Source organism: Oncorhynchus gorbuscha, linkage group LG05 (genome assembly GCF_021184085.1).
Source record: "Oncorhynchus gorbuscha isolate QuinsamMale2020 ecotype Even-year linkage group LG05, OgorEven_v1.0, whole genome shotgun sequence".
Lineage (NCBI taxonomy): Eukaryota > Metazoa > Chordata > Actinopteri > Salmoniformes > Salmonidae > Oncorhynchus > Oncorhynchus gorbuscha.
This window is the reverse complement of record NC_060177.1, coordinates 97,685,912-97,705,531: the sequence shown is the minus strand read 5'-3', so window position 1 is coordinate 97,705,531 and position 19,620 is coordinate 97,685,912. Positions and strand designations below refer to the sequence as shown.

Here is a 19,620-nt window from a genome sequence, read left to right as displayed (position 1 = left end):
GTCTAGTAGCCTGTAGGTCTATAGGTCTAGTAGCCTGTAGGTCTACAGGTCTAGTATACTGTAAGTCTATAGGTCTAGTAGCCTGCAAGTCTATAGGTCTAGTATACTGTAAGTCTATAGGTCTAGTAGCCTGCAAGTCTATAGGTCTAGTAGCCTGTAGGTCTACAGGTCTAGTATACTGTAAGTCTATAGGTCTAGTAGCCTGCAAGTCTATAGGTCTAGTAGCCTGTAGGTCTACAGGTCTAGTATACTGCAAGTCTATAGGTCTAGTAGCCTGTAGGTCTATAGGTCTAGTATACTGCAAGTCTATAGGTCTATAGGTCTAGTATACTGTAAGTCTATAGGTCTAGTAGCCTGCAAGTCTATAGGTCTAGTAGCCTGTAGGTCTATAGGTCTAGTATACTGCAAGTCTATAGGTCTATAGGTCTAGTATACTGTAAGTCTATAATCCTGTAAGTCTATAGGTCTATAGGTCTTAATGATAGTTGTGGCTGCTTTTCATGATGTATTGTTGTCTCTACCTTCTTTCCCTTTGTGCTGTTGTCTGAGCCCAATAATGTTTGTACCATGTTTTCTGCTGCTACCATGTTGTGTTGCTACCATGTTGCTGTCATGTTGTGTTGCTACCATGTTGTTGTCATATTGTGTTGCTACCATGTTGTTGTCATATTGTGTTGCTACCATGTTGTGTTGCTACCATGTGGTTGTCATATTGTGTTGCTACCATGTTGTGTTGCTACCATGTTGCTACCATGTTGTGTTGCTACCATGTTGTTGTCATGTTGTGTTGCTACCATGCTGTGTTGCTACCATGCTGTGTTGCTAGCATGTTGTTGTCATGTTGTGTTGCTACCATGCTGTGTTGCTAGCATGTTGTTGTCATGTTGTGTTGCTACCATGCTGTGTTGCTACCATGTTGTTGTCATGTTGTGTTGCTACCATGCTGTGTTGCTACCATGTTGCTGTCATGTTGTGTTGCTACCATGCTGTGTTGCTACCATGTTGTTGTCATGTTGTATTGCTACCATGTTGTTGTCATGTTGTGTTGCTACCATGCTGTGTTGCTACCATGTTGTTGTCATGTTGTGTTGCTACCATGTTGTTGTCATGTTGTGTTGCTACCATGTTGCTACCATGTTGTGTTGCTACCATGTTGTTGTCATGTTGTGTTGCTACCATGCTGTGTTGCTACCATGTTGTTGTCATGTTGTGTTGCTACCATGTTGTTGTCATGTTGTGTTGCTACCATGTTGTGCTGCTGCCATGTTGTGCTGCTGCCATGTTGTGCTGCTACCATGTTGTGCTGCTGCCATGTTGTGCTGCTACCTTGTTGTTGTCGTGTTGTGTTGTTACCATGCTATTTTGTTGTCTTAGGTCTCTCTTTATGTAGTGTTATGGTGTCTCTCTTGTTGTGATGTGTGTTTTGTCCTATATTTATATATTTTTAATCCCAGCCCCCGTCCCCGCAGGAGGCCTTTTGCCTTCTGGTAGGCCGTCATTGTAAATAAGAATTTGTTCTGAACTGACTTACCTAGTTAAATAAAGGTTAAATAAAATAAATAAAAAATAAATAAGTCTGTAGGTATGTAGGTCAATAGGTCTGTCATGTTTAATGTGCCATTGCTTGCCCAATTAATTTTAATAGGGTCAATGGACTTTGAATAATTTCATGGAAGAGTCCTTAGCCCTTCACCGGGTTTCAAGGTGAATGGGAACCACAACCATTAATCTTTTTACTGTCAAAGGACTGTGGGCTAGACTCTTCCTGGTCGGTCCTGGACCAAACCTCTGAAGCAGTGGATTACCATTTTCACAAGGCTGTTTATTTGATTGCATTTACATTCAGGAACCTGGAGTACATCCTGGTCTATTAGATCAATATATAAAAGGATGAGGTTAGGGTTAGATATGAGAAAGGGTGTTGTCAGACAGGGATGTCCTAGTAAGTTTAGCCATGGGTTTTGCTTATTTACTTGTCTGGTTTATTATTCAAATGTTCGTAGATGCCCTGAGTGTCTGGGGTGTGATGGGATTCTTAAGGTCAATGGAGTAGTTATAGTAGTAGTCTATATAATATATATCGATGTCATTATCTTGCTGAGTCCTCCATCATAAACTAAGAAAATCAAGAAAGTTAGGCTCGCCTATACATCTAAGCAACATTCTTTCATTTGTTTAATTCTTCTCCAAATATCCCAGCAGAGATTGCTGTGTATTGTAGTCTAAATACATGAACACTGTATAACAGGAAATCTGGTAACATGTTACTAGGATTATAACCTACTGCTAAATGAAAACTACCTTTATTCATGATGAGCCATGAGATAGCATTTGTTTTGTGTATTTCTTTATCCATAATCTCACCTGAAATCATATTTATAAAGCTCAGATATCCATAGATAAATAATGAAAAATGAAAGCAAGACTGAGCAACTGTTCTTTTCTGGTTTAACTGATATGGAAATGGGTGAAAGTTTAATTCTCACTTCAAAGTGATTAAAATAAAGCGATTCGGAGATAAGTACAAGGGACAGATTTATTCAAATGTGTCTCATTCACTACTCCTAAGAAGAGCATTGGATTAGTATTGGCATGGGATAGCTAGACTAGAGGAAGTTTCCATATACCAATAATTTCCTTTCAGGTCCATGAAGGAAAGTGAACAAGAGATCACTGGGACACATTCCAGATCATATTATGACTCAAGTTTGATCACAATTTCTGGTGATGTCAGACAGCCCCGCCCTCTCCTCCTGCTGAGCGCGGGACTTTTGAAAACAGATGACAAAAGCTCAGGGCAGAAGAAAACCCAAACTTACATCAGTGACAGTGGAGGGACCAAGTGGAGGAAGAATGGCGCCAAGCTCAAACTTATGACTCCCGAACATAGAATATAGATTTTTTATTTGACCTTTATTTAACTAGGAAAGTCAGTTAAGAACAAATTCTTATTTTCAATGACAGCCTCGTAAGAGTGGGTTAACTGTTGCAGAGGGAGGTGTTTAGTCCAGGATCCTTAGCTCAGTGTTCAACTCTATGGTGCTGAACGCTGAGCTGTAGTCAATGGACAGCATTCTAACGTGTTGCTTTATAGCCTAGTGGTTAGAGTGGTGGACTTGCAACCGAAAGGTTAGGGTTAGGGTTGCAAGATCAAATCCCTGAGCTGGCAAGGCACGTAAAAGGTGGTCTATATTTTTTTTCCTCTGGTTGCACATGTGACATGCAGGTAGAAATGAGGTAAAATGCATTTAAGTTTTCCTGCATTAAAGTCCCCAGCAACTAGGAGAGCAGCTTCTGGATGAGCATTTTCTTGTTTGCTTATGACCTTATACAGCTCATTGAGTGTGGTCTTAATGCCAGCATCGGTTTTTGGTGGTAAATAGATGGCTACGAAAAATATAGATGAGAACTCTCTTGGTAGATAGTGTGGTCTACAGGTTATTATGAGGTACTCTACCTCAGGTGAGCAGGACCTCGAGACTTCTTAATATTAGACATTGCGCACCAGCAGTTATTGACAAATAGACACACACCCCCTCCCCTCGTCTTACCAGACGTAGCTGCTCTGTTCTGCCGATGCATGAAGAAGCCAGCCAGCTCCTATATTATTTGTGTCGTCGTTCAGTCACGTCTCGGTGAAACATAAGATACTACAGTTTTTAATGTCCCGTTGGTAGGATAGTCTTAATTGTAGATCGTTCAGTTTGTTTTCCAATGATTGCACGTTGGCCAATAATACGGAGGGAAGTGGTGGCTTATCTACTCATCTGCAAACTCTTACAAGGCAACACCACCCTCCTTCCCCTTTTCCTTCTTCTTCTCTTCACGGAGAAGACAGGGATTTTGGCCTTGTTTTGACAAAGCAGTACATAATTCCCGTTGGACTCGTTAAACAAAAAATCTTTGTCCAGTTCGAGGTGAGTGTTTGCTGTTCTGATGTCCAGAAGCTCTTTTCCATCATAAGAGATTATGAACTAAATGAGTTACAAACAATTCGACAAAACAAACAAAATAGCACAGTTGGTTAGGAGCCCATTAAATGGCAGCCATCCCCTCCGGCACAATTATAATAGATTTGAGCCAAGGAAAGCCTCCCGGCCAAACCCTCCCCTAACCTGGACGGTGCTGGGCCAACTGTGCGCCGCCCTTTGGGGCTCCCGGTCACGGCAGGTTGTGACACAGCCTGTGCTGCAGTGCCTTAGACCACTGCACTATTCAGGAGGCCTGTCATATTGTACTGTTTGAACATTTTTGGGTATGTGGACCAAATATTAAACCACAGTAAAAAGGTGAGAATCTGTTGTTTATCTTCTGAGACATGGACCATACTGCAAACTTGAAGTATTTTTTATTCTGTTAAATATCTGTAATATATAATAATATCTATAATATATTTCAATGTGGGCATGGTTAAGTAAATGTAAAACTGCATATTTAATAAAGATAGGTCCATTTTTTTTGTTTGCTTTTCAAGTTTAACCATATAAATCACCTGTGAAGACAGCTATGTGTTTGTGTGACATCATCAACAAAGTTTCTGATGTCAGGGGATGCAAATGTGAGCGACCCTGTTGATGGGCTATTTGCATCTACATTTACATTTAAGTCATTTAGCAGACGCTCTTATCCAGAGCGACTTACAAATTGGTGCATTCACCTTATGACATCCAGTGGAACAGTCACTTTACAATAGTGCATCTAAATCTTAAAGGGGGGGGGGTGAGAGGGATTACTTATCCTATCCTAGGTATTCCTTAAAGAGGTGGGGTTTCAGGTGTCTCCGGAAGGTGGTGATTGACTCCGCTGTCCTGGCGTCGTGAGGGAGTTTGTTCCACCATTGGGGGGCCAGAGCAGCGAACATCTCCTGCCTTTTAGCTTCTCATTAGGCTGAATGAGATTTAAATGGTGGTTTCACTACATCACTCTAAACATGACATGTTGGTTTAGAGCTTACAGTTCTCTGGTTGCTCTCTCTACTGTCCAACATGGGGTAGGGTAGAGGTAGGGAGGCGGGTAGAGGTAGGGAGGCAGGTAGGGAGGGAGGCAGGGGTAGAGGTAGGGAGGCAGGTAGGCAGACACAGGTGGGAAGGTAGTTAGGGAGGCAGCAGCTGGACTAACTTACAGGCTGTTTATGGTGTGGTGGCTACTTGTTGTAATTGGTGAAATTCCCTCCTAGCCTGCTGTAGCCTCCTCGTGTGTGCCCAACTCTGATGCTAAAGTTCCAGGTAAATGTTAGCCAATGTTGCCCTCTAGTGGTTTTATGTGGTAAAGCAGCTATATTGTAATTTCACTTCTAACAAATTTGTGCTCATCTACAGATGGTCACTGGTTTTCTCTCTATAGCAGGCCTATCTATCCAGGAGTTAACCCTCATCAGGTCTACAGACCGTCACTCTATAGCAGGCCTATCTATCCAGGAGTTAACCCTCATCAGGTCTACAGACCGTCACTCTATAGCAGGCCTATCTATCCAGGAGTTAACCCTCATCAGGTCTACAGACCGTCACTCTATAGCAGGCCTATCTATCCAGGAGTTAACCCTCATCAGGTCTACAGACCGTCACTCTATAGCAGGCCTATCTATCCAGGAGTTAACCCTCATCAGGTCTACAGACCGTCACTCTATAGCAGGCCTATCTATCCAGGAGTTAACCCTCATCAGGTCTACAGACCGTCACTCTATAGCAGGCCTATCTATCCAGGAGTTAACCCTCATCAGGTCTACAGACCGTCACTCTATAGCAGGCCTATCTATCCAGGAGTTAACCCTCATCAGGTCATGTTAGGAAAAACTCCTGGCTCTAGATATTCTATCAGATGTTTTGTTTATATTAACAAAAACTAAACACTTGACCAGATAATCACAGTAGGCATACTATAATGCTGTTCTGGCATGTTCACCATTTGCCACATAATCACATTAATTTCCTATTTAATCAAATATTTGAATGTTGGGATATGTAGTTTTACAACAAGAAACAACAACAGAAAGATGTCTAGACTTACATATAATTATCAGTGGCTTTTGCAATGGTACATGCACACAGCACAGCTCCTTCGGGAAAGTCAAGGAATAGACAAAGCTACACAGCCTTTGTGAATAGTGAATGACGTGGTTCGAGAGGAGCACGTTTTCTATTTAATTTCGATGTATTTACTTGGCATGTTTTGTAACATTACATTGGAAACTTTGTCAGAGCGGGCACTGTAATAACTAGTTTTCCACACGCACGAAGACACTTTTTTTTTCTCAGTGATTTCTGAACATTAGTCCCGCCTTAGAACGGAGAAAGTAATAACTGATGTATTCTTTAACCAATCATTTTACAGTTTGGTGGCATTTTCATGCGGTCTCGGCAAATCAAAAGAGCCTGAACTTGAGACGTCAAAAAAAACAGAGAGGGAGGGACCGTACAGATGGCAGTCATATTTTAAAGCAGAAATATATATATATATATATTTTAGACTGAATTCCGTTTAGTCTACCGTAAGGTAAATAGAGTTCAAGTTTACTGTATTTGACAAATAGTTATACCGAATGTTTACTGGCCGTTACGTTGCTAGCTAGCTTGTTAGTAGTAGGTTACAGTCCATTTGATTTGAAGTTGGTGGCATGCTTTTGCTAGCGAGCTAACTTAGCTACTGTTAACTACCGTTCTGCTGAATTATCCGTGTTTTATATCATGAGTTGGGGGGGGGGGGTTAAAAAAAACAGCTTAGTAAATCCTAATAAATGTAATTTTATTCTGCGTGATCACATGTGAGCTTTTATTTCCCGTCCCTGACGGTTTATTTTGGTTTGATAGCAGCGGCCACCATGTTAGAAGTTGAGCAGAGAAACGGTCGTTCAGGGAAGGATCAGCTCGTCCCCCAACATCTCTACACGATTTGATCCATTTTTTAGCAAGAACGTAAATGCTTTGCCATCATTTCATGCATCCGCGTATTAACATAGACCGAGTTGAGATGACAAATGTTTATGAAATAAATAGCTACTTTGCAACAGCGCTGACAGACCTGCAAAAGTTGAGGCCTGCTTTCAGATGGTCAGGAAATGACAGCTCGACCGTCCTCGTTTTCAGCATGTGATAAACAACATGCTAAACCGTTATCTTCGCCATTTGTAATGTCGTGTGTAAAGCCTCTACGTTGTTTAGGTGACTTAGACGTATGCGTATTCTGGTTTGCTTCACTAAGCTACTAAACAAAGCCATTTGGGTTGAAATTGACGAAACTATGCGCCATTAAAGCTCACACATTCGATAATCCAGTTATGCGGGTAATATGCGTAGCTACAGTAAATTAAATAAAGATATTTATCTAACTACACCTTCCCTTGATCTTAATGAAACACTTCAACACGTGTTGACAGGTCAGTCAGCTGGGAGGAGGCGTGTTGGGTTAAATCAGGACATTTTTATGTAGATCTCCGCTACTCTGCTTCGGTAAACGCTGTGTTTTCCTACCCGGTTTTTTATTTTTTATCACAGGGCCATTCCACGATAACAGAATGATGTAAACAAAACCACCGATTTCAAAGTTAAACAAACTATACCAGTGTATGCACAAGGACTACTTTTAACAATTTCCAGGGCACATTTTCCAAAAACACATTTACTTGAACACCGCTGGGGTCTTGGTCTGACCCCAAACTACTACAGTCAGTTCCCTTCCATGAAACGTTTGCTATGTTGTGTTACGGTTTGTACTGATCTACTCGTTTCCCTAAAATGTTGTTCAACGTTCTTGAACAGACTTTGAGTTACATTTGCTCCATTTGTAAACAGAATGATGGCACTACTTTTAACAGTGGAAATTGTTAAATGTAATCCTCGTGCATAAAGTTGTATGGTTTGTTTAACGTTGCAATTGTTTGACATACATTTGAAGTGAAACATCTGAGTTTCAGCATCATTCTGTTACCGTGGAATTTCTCCACACTGTTTAGTCGTATCATCTAAAAATGCACACTTGTTTTATTAGAAATACCCTATGATGTGTAGTGACCTATTTTGATGTATAGCCTATTATTTGGTGTCTTTTCACAATTACCAATAATGATTAGTGTCTGAAATATCAAGCTGACTTACAGAAAGTAAAAAACATATGTGGTTTATCAATAATAAACAAATGAATAACAACAAAATGATGAAATAAATGTAATGACTAAACTTCCTCCTCTCCGGTGTAGTACAGTCAGTAGATCAGTAGATGTCCACCCCTACAGAGCATGCGGGTGGTATGTCCCAGCCCCACCCGGGTCCCTCTCCGTGCCCAGGACCAGGCCCCTCCCCTAGCTCCGGACCCCCCAGCGGACCCCCCAGCCTACAGGGGCAGGGGGCTGGGGACTACCTTCAGGACACCATGCTCACCATGCACCAGGTAATCCTCAACACTACAACACACCCACAGTGCTGAAGTTGCTGTATGATACAGTATATAAAATATGCCACAGATATCCTATTGAATGACTATATGTAATTGTATGATATGTGCGCTATGCGCTTCACTAAAGGCGAGCCACAGTATCCCAGGTTGATGTGAATGTGTTTCCAGCCGATGGAGGGCGTTGATGAGAAGGGGATGGGAGATGAGACTAACTATGGCCAGATGAAGGGAGTTGGGATGAGGGCACTACACAGCGGAATGGGCCCTTCACAGAGCCCTCTGGACCAGCACATCAACCAAGGTAACACAGCGACAAAACACAGCACAGCAAATACAGTAATGTAGAAAGCTATATACACAAAGCTATATACACTGAGTGTACAAAGCATTAGGAACACCTTCCTAATATGGAGTTGCACCCCCCTTTGCCCTCAGAACAGCATCAATTTGTTCTACAAGGTGTCGAAAGCATTTCATATGGATGCTGACCCATGTTGACTCCTATGCTTCCCACAGTTGTCAAGTTTGCTGGATGTCATTTGGGTGGTGGACCATTCTTGATACACAAAGGAAACTGTTGAGAGTGAAAAACCCAGCAGCGTTGCAGTTCTTGACACACTCAAACCGGTGCGCCCCCCTTTTGCCGTTCAAAGGCAGGTACATCTTTTTTCTTGCCCATTCACCCTCTGAATGGCACACAAACAATCCATGTCTCAAGGCTTAAAATCCTTTAACCTGTCTCCTCTTCATCTACACTGATTCAAGTGGATTTAACAAGTGACATCAGTAAGGGCTCATAGCTTTCACCTGGATTCGTCTGGTCAGTCTGTCATGGAAAGAGCGGATGTTCTTAATGATTTGTACACTCAGTGTACGTGTGTGTATATATATATATATATATATATATATATATATATATATATATATATATATATATATAATTTTTTTAAACAAGGGGAGGGGCGGTAGGGTTAGGGGAGGGGTGGTAGTCAGGAGCCCAGTTGGGGGAGGGGTGGTAGGGTTAGGGGTGGTAGGGTTATGGGATGGGTGGTAGTCAGGAGCCCAGTTGAGAGAGGGGTGGTAGGGTTAGGGGAGGGGTGGTAGTCAGGAGCCCAGATGGGGGAGGGGTGGTAGTCGGGAGCCCAGTTAGGGAGGGGTGTTAGGGTTATGGGAGGGGTGTTAGGGATAGGGGAGGGGGGGAGGGGTGGTAGGGTTAGGGGAGGGGTGGTAGGGTTAGGGGAGGGGTAGTAGGGTTAAGGGAGGGGTTAGGGTTAGGGAGGGGTGTAGGGTTAGGGAGGGTTAGGGTTAGGGGTGGTAGTCAGGAGCCCAGTTGGGGGAGTGGTGGTAGGGTTAGGGGATGGGTGGTAGTCAGGAGCCCAGTTTAGAGAGGGGTGGTAGGGTTAGGGGAGGGGTGGTAGTCAGGAGCCCAGATGGGGGAGGGGTGGTAGTCGGGAGCCCAGTTGGGGGAGGGGTGGTAGTCGGGAGCCCAGTTAGGGAGGGGTGTTAGGGTTAGGGGAGGGGTGTTAGGGTTAGGGGAGGGGTGTTAGGGTTAGGGGAGGGGTGGTAGGGTTAGGGAGGGGTAATAGGGTTAGGGGAGGGGTAATAGGGTTAGGGAGGGGGGGAGGGGTGGTAGTCAGGAGCCCAGTTGGGGGAGGGGTGGTAGGGTTAGGGGATGGGTGGTAGTCAGGAGACCAGTTTAGAGAGGGGTGGTAGGGTTAGGGGAGGGGTGGTAGTCAGGAGCCCAGATGGGGGAGGGGTGGTAGGGTTAGGGAGCCCAGTTAGGGAGGGGTGTTAGGGTTATGGGAGGGGTGGTAGGGATAGGGGAGGGGTGGTAGGGTTAGGGGAGGGGTGGTAGGGTTAGGGGAGGGGTGGTAGGGTTAGGGGAGGGGTAATAAGGTTAGGGGAGGGGTAATAGGGTTAGGGGAGGGGTAATAGGGTTAGGGAGGGGTAGTAGGGTTAGGGAGGGGTGGTAGTCAGGAGCCCAGTTGGGGGAGGGGTGGTAGGGTTAGGTGATGGGTGGTAGTCAGGAGCCCAGTTTAGAGAGGGGTGGTAGGGTAAGGGGAAGGGTGGTAGGGTTTAGGGAGAGGTAGTAGGGTTAGGGGAGGGGTGGTAGTCAGGTAGTTGGGGGAGGGGTGGTAGGGTTAGGGGAGGGGTAGTAGGGTTAGGGGAGGGGTGGTGGTCAGGAGCCCAGTTGGGGGAGGGGTGGTAGGGTTAGGGGATGGGTGGTAGTCAGGAGCCCAGTTTAGAGAGGGGTTGTAGGGTAAGGGGAGGGGTGGTAGGGTTAGGGGAGAGGTAGTAGGGTTAGGAGAGGGGTGGTAGTCAGGAGCCCAGTTGGGGGAGGGGTGGTAGGGTTAGGGGATGGGTGGTAGTCAGGAGCCCAGTTTAGAGAGGGGTGGTAGGGTAAGGGGAGGGGTGGTAGTCAGGAGCCCAGTTAGGGGAGGGGTGGTAGTCAGGAGCCCAGTTGGGAGAGGGGTGGTAGGGTTAGAGGAGGGGTGGTAGGGTTAGAGGAGGGGTGGTAGGGTTAGAGGAGGGGTGGTAGGGTTAGAGGAGGGGTGGTAGGGTTAGGGGAGGGATGGTATTCAGGAGCCCAGTTAGTGGAGGGGTGGTAGTCAGGAGCCCAGTTAGGAGAGGGGTGGTAGGGTTAGAGGAGGGGTGGTAGGGTTAGAGGAGGGGTGGTAGGGTTAGAGGAGGGGTGGTAGGGTTAGAGGAGGGGTGGTAGGGTTAGAGGAGGGGTGGTAGGGTTAGAGGAGGGGTGGTAGGGTTAGGGGAGGGATGGTAGTCAGGAGCCCAGTTAGGGGAGTGATGGTAGTCAGGATCCCAGTTAGTTGAGGGGTGGTGGTCAAGAGCCCAGTTAATTTTCTTAACTTCATTGTTGGTTAAGGGCTTGTATGTAAGCATTTCACTGTAAGGTCTACTACACCTGTTGTATTCAGCGCATATGACAAATAAAATGTGATTTGATCTAATTATTCCCTTGAAGCTGTTGTTTGGAGGTTATATTGGCACGATTTGACAGCCCTCGACAAATCCTGTGCCAATATATCTGCCAAATATTGGCTTCTTGGGCATTATCACTTAGGTGTGATGAATGGCCTTCTAAGGTGTATGGCAGACCAGTAACTTTTGCAACCAAATTATTTTACTGTGCCCGGTCTCACACAAACTTATGGTCACACAAGGTGCCACCGGTGGATTCTAAATGAGTAGCCTAACAATGATTTACATGGCCCTAGTTGCATTTTTCTGTATGAAATCAATGTGTGAACGTAGGGTGACAGTGAGAAATTGACAGTAAGCAGTGAACAAAATAGCCATGGACAGGAAGTTTACAATGGTTTATTAATAGGCATAAATACATTGTATTTATATGGTTGTAGTCCTCAAAGGTTGAGTTGTATTGAATACAATTATTCAGATCCAATGATTTACCACCCGTAGGGCGGGGTGGAGCTAGTGTACAATATTATAATGTGTGGGTGTGTTCAGTGTGTGTGTGTGTGTGTGTGTGTAGTCACAGTCTGCGTTGTGCCGTGAGGTGTTTTATCTGTGTGTTTGTTTTTTAGATTTTACTGCTAGCTTGGGTTATCTTATGTGGAAGAGTTCCATGTAGTCATGGCTCTGTGTAGTACTGATTTTACTGCTATCTTAGGTAACTGATGTGGAAGACAGTTCCATGTAGTCATGGCTCTGTGTAGTACTGTGTGCTTCCCAAAGTCTGTTCTGGACTTGGGGACTGTGAAGAGACATCTGGTGGCATGTCTTGGGTGTCTGAGTGTGTGTTAGCTGTTTGAACTGAGAGTTTGGTGTTTTCAACACATCAATACCTCTCAAAGACAAGTAATGATGCAGTCAATCTCTCGACTTTGAGTCAGGAGAGATTGACATGCATGTTATTGATATTAGCCCTCTGTACATTTAAGGGTCAGCTGGGCTGCTCTGTTCTGGTCCAACTGTAATTGACCTATGTTTATCTTCATGTCCCTGGGCAGTAGTCCAGGTGTGATGAAACTAAGGCCTATAGGACTTGTTTAATTGACTGTGATGTCAAGAAAGCAGAGCAGCACTTTATTACAGACAGACTTCTCCCTATTTTAGCTACCATTGCATCAATATGTTTTGACAGTTTACAGTCCAGTGTTACACCAAGCAGTTTAGTCTCCTCTATTTGCTCTGTTGCCTCATTTACTATCACCAACACATTGATCCACGTCCTTATTTATATTTTCTAATATTTAGCTCACATATCTAAAGTCTAATGTTTAACACACGTCTAGCACACATACCTGAGGTATAACACACATACCTGATGTATAATACACATACCTGATGTATAATCTACAGTACAAAACACATACCTGATGTATAATCTACAGTACAAAACACATACCTGATGTATAATCTACAGTACAAAACACATACCTGATGTATAACCTACATACCTGATGTATAATCTACTGTATAAAGCACATACCTGATGTATAATCTACAGTACAAAACGCATACCTGATGTATAATCTACAGTACAAAACACATACCTGATGTATAATCTACAGTACAAAACACATACCTGATGTATAATCTACAGTACAAAACACATACCTGATGTATAATCTACAGTACAAAACACATACCTGATGTATAATCTACAGTACAAAACACATACCTGATGTATAATCTACAGTACAAAACACATACCTGATGTATAATCTATAGTACAAAACACATACCTGATGTATAATGTACAAAACACATACCTGATGTATAATCTACAGTACAAAACACATACCTGATGTATAACACACATACCTGATGTATAATCAACATACTGTTGTCTCTCCTGTAGGCTACATGCCCCCACAACCCTCCCCCCTGGGTGTCCCAGAGCACGCTTCCAGCCCCCTATCCAGGGGCGGCCCTACGCCTCCCATGCCCCCTCAGATGTCCCCTGTCCCGTCGGGCTCCATGATACCCCAGATGGACCCCCAGTCAGCCATGGGTCCACAGGGGCCTCTTGGTCGTGGCTGCTCCTCCTTCAGCCCTGTCCAATTACAGCAACTCCGGGCCCAGATCTTGGCCTATAAGATTCTGGGGCGGGGCCAACCGCTTCCTGAAAACCTCCAGCTGGCGGTCCAGGGCAAGAGGAGTCTGCCCACCATGCAGCAACAACAGCAGCAGCAGCCGAGCACTGGCAGCCCCTACAGCAGGCCTCCTGGTAGGTGACACTTAGGGCCAATTCCAAATGGAGCCCTAGACCCTATGCACTTGTGGAGATCTGAGAGGTATTGACAGGTGTTAGTAATATAGCAACAGCTCCACCTAGACCTCTTGACAGGCTAGGTGGAAGTTTCACCATATTGCTTAGGCTAATCAAATCCACTCAGATCATCACAAGGGGTCCTACTAATCACCCCAAACAACCCTAAACAACACCAAACAGGTACCCCAAAGTAGCAAACACAACCCTAAACAGGTACTCCAAAGTACTCCAAACAGGTACCCAAACAACCCCAAACAGGTACTCCAAACAGGTACCCAAACAACCCCAAAGTACTCCAAACAGGTACCCAAACAACCCCAAAGTACTCCAAACAGGTACCCAAACAACCCCAAAGCAGGTACTCCAAACAGGTACCCAAACAACCCCAAAGCAGGTACTCCAAACAGGTACCCAAACAACCCCAAAGTACTCCAAACAGGTACCCAAACAACCCCAAAGTACTCCAAACAGGTACCCAAACAACCCCAAAGTACTCCAAACAGGTACCCAAACAACCCCAAAGCACCCCAAGCAGGTACTCCAAACAGGTACCCAAACAACCCCAAAGTACTCCAAACAGGTACCCAAACAACCCCAAAGTACTCCAAACAGGTACCCAAACAACCCCAAAGCACCCCAAGCAGGTACCCAAACAACCCCAAAGTACTCCAAACAGGTACCCAAACAGGTACCCAAACAACCCCAAAGTACTCCAAACAGGTACCCAAACAACCCCAAAGCACCCCAAGCAGGTACCCAAACAACCCCAAAGCACCCCAAGCAGGTACTCCAAACAGGTACCCAAACAACCCCAAAGTACTCCAAACAGGTACCCAAACAACCCCAAAGCACCCCAAGCAGGTACCCAAACAACCCCAAAGTACTCCAAACAGGTATCCAAACAGGTACCCAAACAACCCCAAAGTACTCCAAACAGGTACCCAAACAGGTACCCAAACAACCCCAAAGTACTCCAAACAGGTACCCAAACAACCCCAAAGCACCCCAAGCAGGTACCCAAACAACCCCAAAGCACCCCAAGCAGGTACTCCAAACAGGTACCCAAACAACCCCAAAGTACTCCAAACAGGTACCCAAACAACCCCAAAGCACCCCAAGCAGGTACCCAAACAACCCCAAAGCACCCCAAGCAGGTACTCCAAACAGGTACCCAAACAACCCCAAAGTACTCCAAACAGGTACCCAAACAACCCCAAAGTACTCCAAACAGGTACTCCAAACAGGTACCCAAACAGGTACCCAGACAACCCCAAACAGGTACTCCAAACAGTTACACCAGACAACCCCAAAGTACTCCAAACAGGTACCCAAACAACCCCAAAGTACCCCAAACAGGTACCCGAATGTACCCCAAACTTTTAAAGATCTGACCCAGGAGAATGCAGCCCAGTAGTGAAAATACAGGTTGGATTCACATAGTTGGCAGAATATAATCTTAAAGGGGAAGTTCACCTAAAACCACTTCTGGGCCCTTTTGATCGCTAAATTATTCCATGTGTTATTTCATAGTTTTGATGTCTTCACTATTATTCTACAATGTAGAAAATAGTAAAAATAAAGAAAAACCCTTGGTGTTCTAAAACTTTTGACCAGTGGTGTATATAAAAACGTATGTGGACACACCTTTAAATGAGTTGGTTCTGCTATTTCAGCCACACCCATTGCTGACAGGTCTATACAATCGAGCACCCAGCCATGCGATCTCCATAGAGAAACATTGGCAGTAGAATGACCTTACTGAAAAGCTCAGTGACTTTCAACGTGGCACCACCCTAGGATGCCACCTTTCCAACAACTCAATTCTTCACATTTCTGCTCTGCTAGAGATGCCCCAGTCAACTGTAAGTGCTGTCGCGGCGGCAGGGTAGCCTAGTGGTTAGAGCGTTGGACTAGTAACCGGAAGGTTGTGAGTTCAAAACCCCCGAGATGACAAGGTACAAATCTGTCGTTCTGCCCCTGAACAGGCAGTTAACCCACTGTTCCAAAGCCGTCATTGAAAATAAGAATTTGTTCTTAATTGACTTGCCTGGTTAAATAAAGGTAAAACAAAAAAATATTGGGAAATGGAAATGTCTAGGAGCAACAACGCCTCAGCCATGAAGTGGTAGACCACACAAACTCACAGAACAGGACCGCAGAGTGTTGAAGCACATAGTGCATAAAAATCATCTGTCCTCGGTTGCAACACTCATTACTGAGTTCCAAACTGCCTCTGGAAGCAACGTCAGCACAAGAACTGTTAGTCGGGAGCTTCATGAAATTAATTTCCATGACCAAGCGACCGCACACAAGTCTAAGATAACCATGTGCAATGCCAAGCGTCAGCTGGACTGGTGTAAAGCTCACAGCCATTAAACTCTGGAGCAGTGAAAACGCATTCTCTGGAGTGATGAATCACGCTTCACCATCTGGCAGTACGAAGGAAGAATCTGCATTTGGTGGATGTTAGGAGAACACTACCTGTCCCAATGCATAGTGCCAACTGTAAAGTCTGGTGGAGGAGGAATAATGGTCTGGGGCTGTTTTGTCATGGTTCGGGCCCCTTAATTCCAGTGAAGGGAAATCTTAACGCTACAGCATACAATGACATTCTGGACAATTCTGTGCTTCCAACTTTGTGGCAACAGTTTGGGGAAGACCCTTTCTGTTTCAGCATGACAATGCACCCATGCACAAAGCAATGTCCATACAGAAATGGTTTGTCGAGATCGGTGTGGAAGAACTTGACTGGCCTGCACAGAGCTCTGACCTCAACCCCATCGAACACCTTTGGGATGAATTGGATGCCGACTGCGAGCCAGGCCTAATCATCAAAATAGCTCCTGCAGGATTTTTGTTGTTGCTATAAATCACAACTCACACGTGCTCATAATGAACTTTTCAGTTCACACAGATCTGTTTTTAGGCACAAATGTGAGTAAAATGGTCACACTGTCGAGCCCTGAAACTCACTCACAGAGACCGTGAAGGAGCATCATGCTCTCCCTTTCCGCTGTGTAAAGAAATTAACCAACCACACTGCCCACAGGTTCCTGGGAGGCGGGACAACAGAAGACTGTCAAACCTGCAGTTTCCCTGTCATCGCTCGCTTTGTGACTGACAGTTGCCTGAAGAGTAGCCTAGTTATTTTAAGTGGAAAAAGTTGCCGGTTGAATATTAGTCCGTAATCTGCTGTTGCGCTAGTGGAAAACATTGTTTGGGGTGATTATGAGAATCCATCACAAGTGCATAGGGCGTAGGATGTAGGGGACTGGCCGATGATCTAAGGGACTGGCCGATGATCTAAGGGACTGGCCGATGATCTAAGGGACTGGCCGATGATCTAAGGGACTGGCCGATGATCTAAGTGACTGGTCGATGATCTAAGGGACTGGCCGATGATCTAAGTGACTGTTCGATTTTGTATTGGGCCTATTTACTTGTCATCCATCATCTTAACTGTTTTTACAAGTGGTACCAGGTGTTGACACAATGACATTGTCAAACTCTGAGTTGCCAGTTATACCCATTATTTAACTGTTGTGTTGCCAGTTATACCCATTATTTAACTGTTGTGTTGCCAGTTATACCCATTATTTAACTGTTGTGTTGCCCGTTATACCCATTATTTAACTGTTGTGTTGTCAGGTATGTCCTCTATGTCTGGCCCTCAGTCAGGCCCTGGTCCCACCATCACTATGCCAGGACAAAATCAGACACACGGACCCAAACCCTGGCCTGAAGGTTAGTCTGACTCAGTTAATCTTAAACCAGACCCTGGTCTGAAGGTTAGTCTGGCACATCTGACTCAATTCCTCATCAATTGAGCCTTAACAGTTCTAACAGTCAGTTTCTTAACAGGTACATGTTTACAGGTACATGTTTATCCATAATTGGAAGAAATGTCATAAATTCTTCAAGTGCAGCGTCTGGATGCTCCTCATTAATCACATCAAACCAACAAATATTTGTAACATCATCTGCAGAGTCACAACAACATCTGTTGTATGATCTCTTATACACTATTTTAGGCCCAGCTGTTGGAACTTTGGCTTTCCTGTATATAGCCACTATATTGTGATCACTGCATCCAATGGGTTCTGCAGTCAGTATTAGTAAAAATGTGATCAATACATGTGGATTATCTTGTTCCTGTATAGTTTGTAAACATCCTGTTAGGTTGATTAATAACCTGAACCAGATTACAGGCACTGGTTACAGTTGGAAGCTTCCTCTTGAGTGGACAGCTTGAAAACTAGTCAATATTCAATATTCAGGCCCCCAAGAAAGTAGACTTCTCTGTTTACATCACATACACTATCAAACATTCACACATTACTTACAGTGCATTCGGAAAGTATTCAGACCCCTTGACCACATTTTGCTATGTTCCAGCCTTATTCTAAAATGTATTAAATAGGTTGATTCCCTCATCAATCTACACACAAAACTCTATCATGACAAAGCAAAAAACAAATACAATTAAAAAACGAAATATGACATTTACGTAAGTATTCAGACGTTTTACTCAGTACTTTGTTGAAGCACCTTTGGCAGTGATTACAGCCTCAAACCTTCTTGGGTGTGACGCTACAAGCTTGGCACACCTGTATTTGGGGAGTTTCTCCCATTCTTCTCTGCAGATCCTCTCAAGCTCTGTCAGGTTGGATGGGAAGTGTCGCTGCACAGCTATTTTCAGGTCTATCCAGAGATGTTAAATGGGGATCAAGTCCGGGCCACTCAAGGACATTCAGAGACTTGTCCCGAAGCCACTCCTGCTTTCTCTTGGCTGTGTGCTTAGGGTTGTTGTCCTTGAACGCTCTGGAGAGGATTTTCATCAATAATGTTGCTGTACTTTGCTCCGTTCATCTTTCCCTCTATCCTGAATAGACTCCCAATCTCTGCCGCTGAAAAACATCCCCACAGAATAATGCTGGTTTCCTCCAGACGTGGTCCTTTGCATTCAGGCCAAAGAGTTCAAACTTGGTTTCATCAGACCACATAATCTTGTTCCTCGTGGTCTGAGAGTCGACTTAGGTGCCTTAAGGCAAAATCCAAGTGGGATGTGATGTGCCTTTTACTGAGTGGCTTCCATCTGGCCACTCTACCATAAAGGCTTGATTGGTGGAATGCTGCAGAGATGGTTGTCCTTCTGGAAGGTTCTCCCATCTCCACAGAGAAACTCTGGAGCTCTGTCAGAGTGACCATTGGGTTCTTGGTCACCTCCCTGACCAAGGCCCTTCTCCCCCGATTGCTCAGTTTTTCCAGATGGCCAGCTCTAGGAAGAGGCTTGGTGGTTCCTAACTTTATCCATTTAAGAATGATGGAGGCCACTGTGTTCTTGGGGACCGTTAATGCTGCATAAATGTTTTGGTACCCATCTCCAGATCTGTGCCTCGACACAATCTCTGAGCTCTTAATCAAATTAAATTGTATTTGTCACATGCCCCGAATACAGGTGATACCTTACAGTGAAATGCTTACTTACAAGCCCTTAACCAACGATGCAGTTTTAAGATACCTATATACAGAGAAAAAAGAAGAAATAGAGTAACAATAATTAAAGAGCAGCAGTAAAATACCAAGCGACGATATATACAGGGTGTTACGGTACAGAGTCAATGTGGAGGCTATATACAGGGTGTTACGGTACAGGGTCAATGTGGAGGCTATATACAGGGTGTTACGGTACAGAGTCAATGTGGAGGCTATATACAGGGTATTACGGTACAGAGTCAATGTGGAGGGTATATACAGGGTATTACGGTACAGGGTCAATGTGGAGGGTATATACAGGGTGTACCGGTACAGAGTCAATGTGGAGGCTATATACAGGGTATTACGGTACAGAGTCAATGTGGAGGGTATATACAGGGTATTGCGGTACAGAGTCAATGTGGAGGCTTTATACAGGGGGTACCGGTACAGAATCAATGTGGAGGCTATATACAGGGTGTTATGGTACAGAGTCAATG

General features: G+C 44.5%; 1 protein-coding gene and 1 long non-coding RNA gene across 11 annotated transcripts in view; one reads left to right on the top strand and one right to left on the bottom strand.

Annotated features, from left to right (window-relative positions):
- The window catches only part of LOC124036694, a 40,242-nt gene extending 33,034 nt beyond the window's left edge, over window positions 1-7,208 (bottom strand). Inside the window, exon 1 of the long non-coding RNA XR_006838950.1 lies at window positions 7,018-7,208. This is a non-coding gene — a long non-coding RNA (uncharacterized LOC124036694). The remainder of the gene's footprint in view (window positions 1-7,017) is intronic.
- smarca2 (SWI/SNF related, matrix associated, actin dependent regulator of chromatin, subfamily a, member 2) overlaps window positions 6,366-19,620 on the top strand; it is a 123,339-nt gene continuing 110,084 nt past the window's right edge. For 5 of the 10 annotated variants that reach the window (XM_046351547.1, XM_046351545.1, XM_046351544.1 and 2 more), the window contains exons 1-5: window positions 6,366-6,492; window positions 8,192-8,382; window positions 8,557-8,689; window positions 13,232-13,600; window positions 17,294-17,389. In XM_046351547.1, coding sequence (XP_046207503.1) covers window positions 8,212-8,382; window positions 8,557-8,689; window positions 13,232-13,600; window positions 17,294-17,389 — 769 coding nt within the window. In that variant the 5' untranslated portion in view covers window positions 6,366-6,492; window positions 8,192-8,211. Of the gene's footprint in view, window positions 6,493-6,781; window positions 6,912-7,241; window positions 7,373-8,191; window positions 8,383-8,556; window positions 8,690-13,231; window positions 13,601-17,293; window positions 17,390-19,620 lie in introns of those variants that run through there. The other 5 variants (XM_046351543.1, XM_046351541.1, XM_046351539.1 and 2 more) reach the window with 5 other exon arrangements.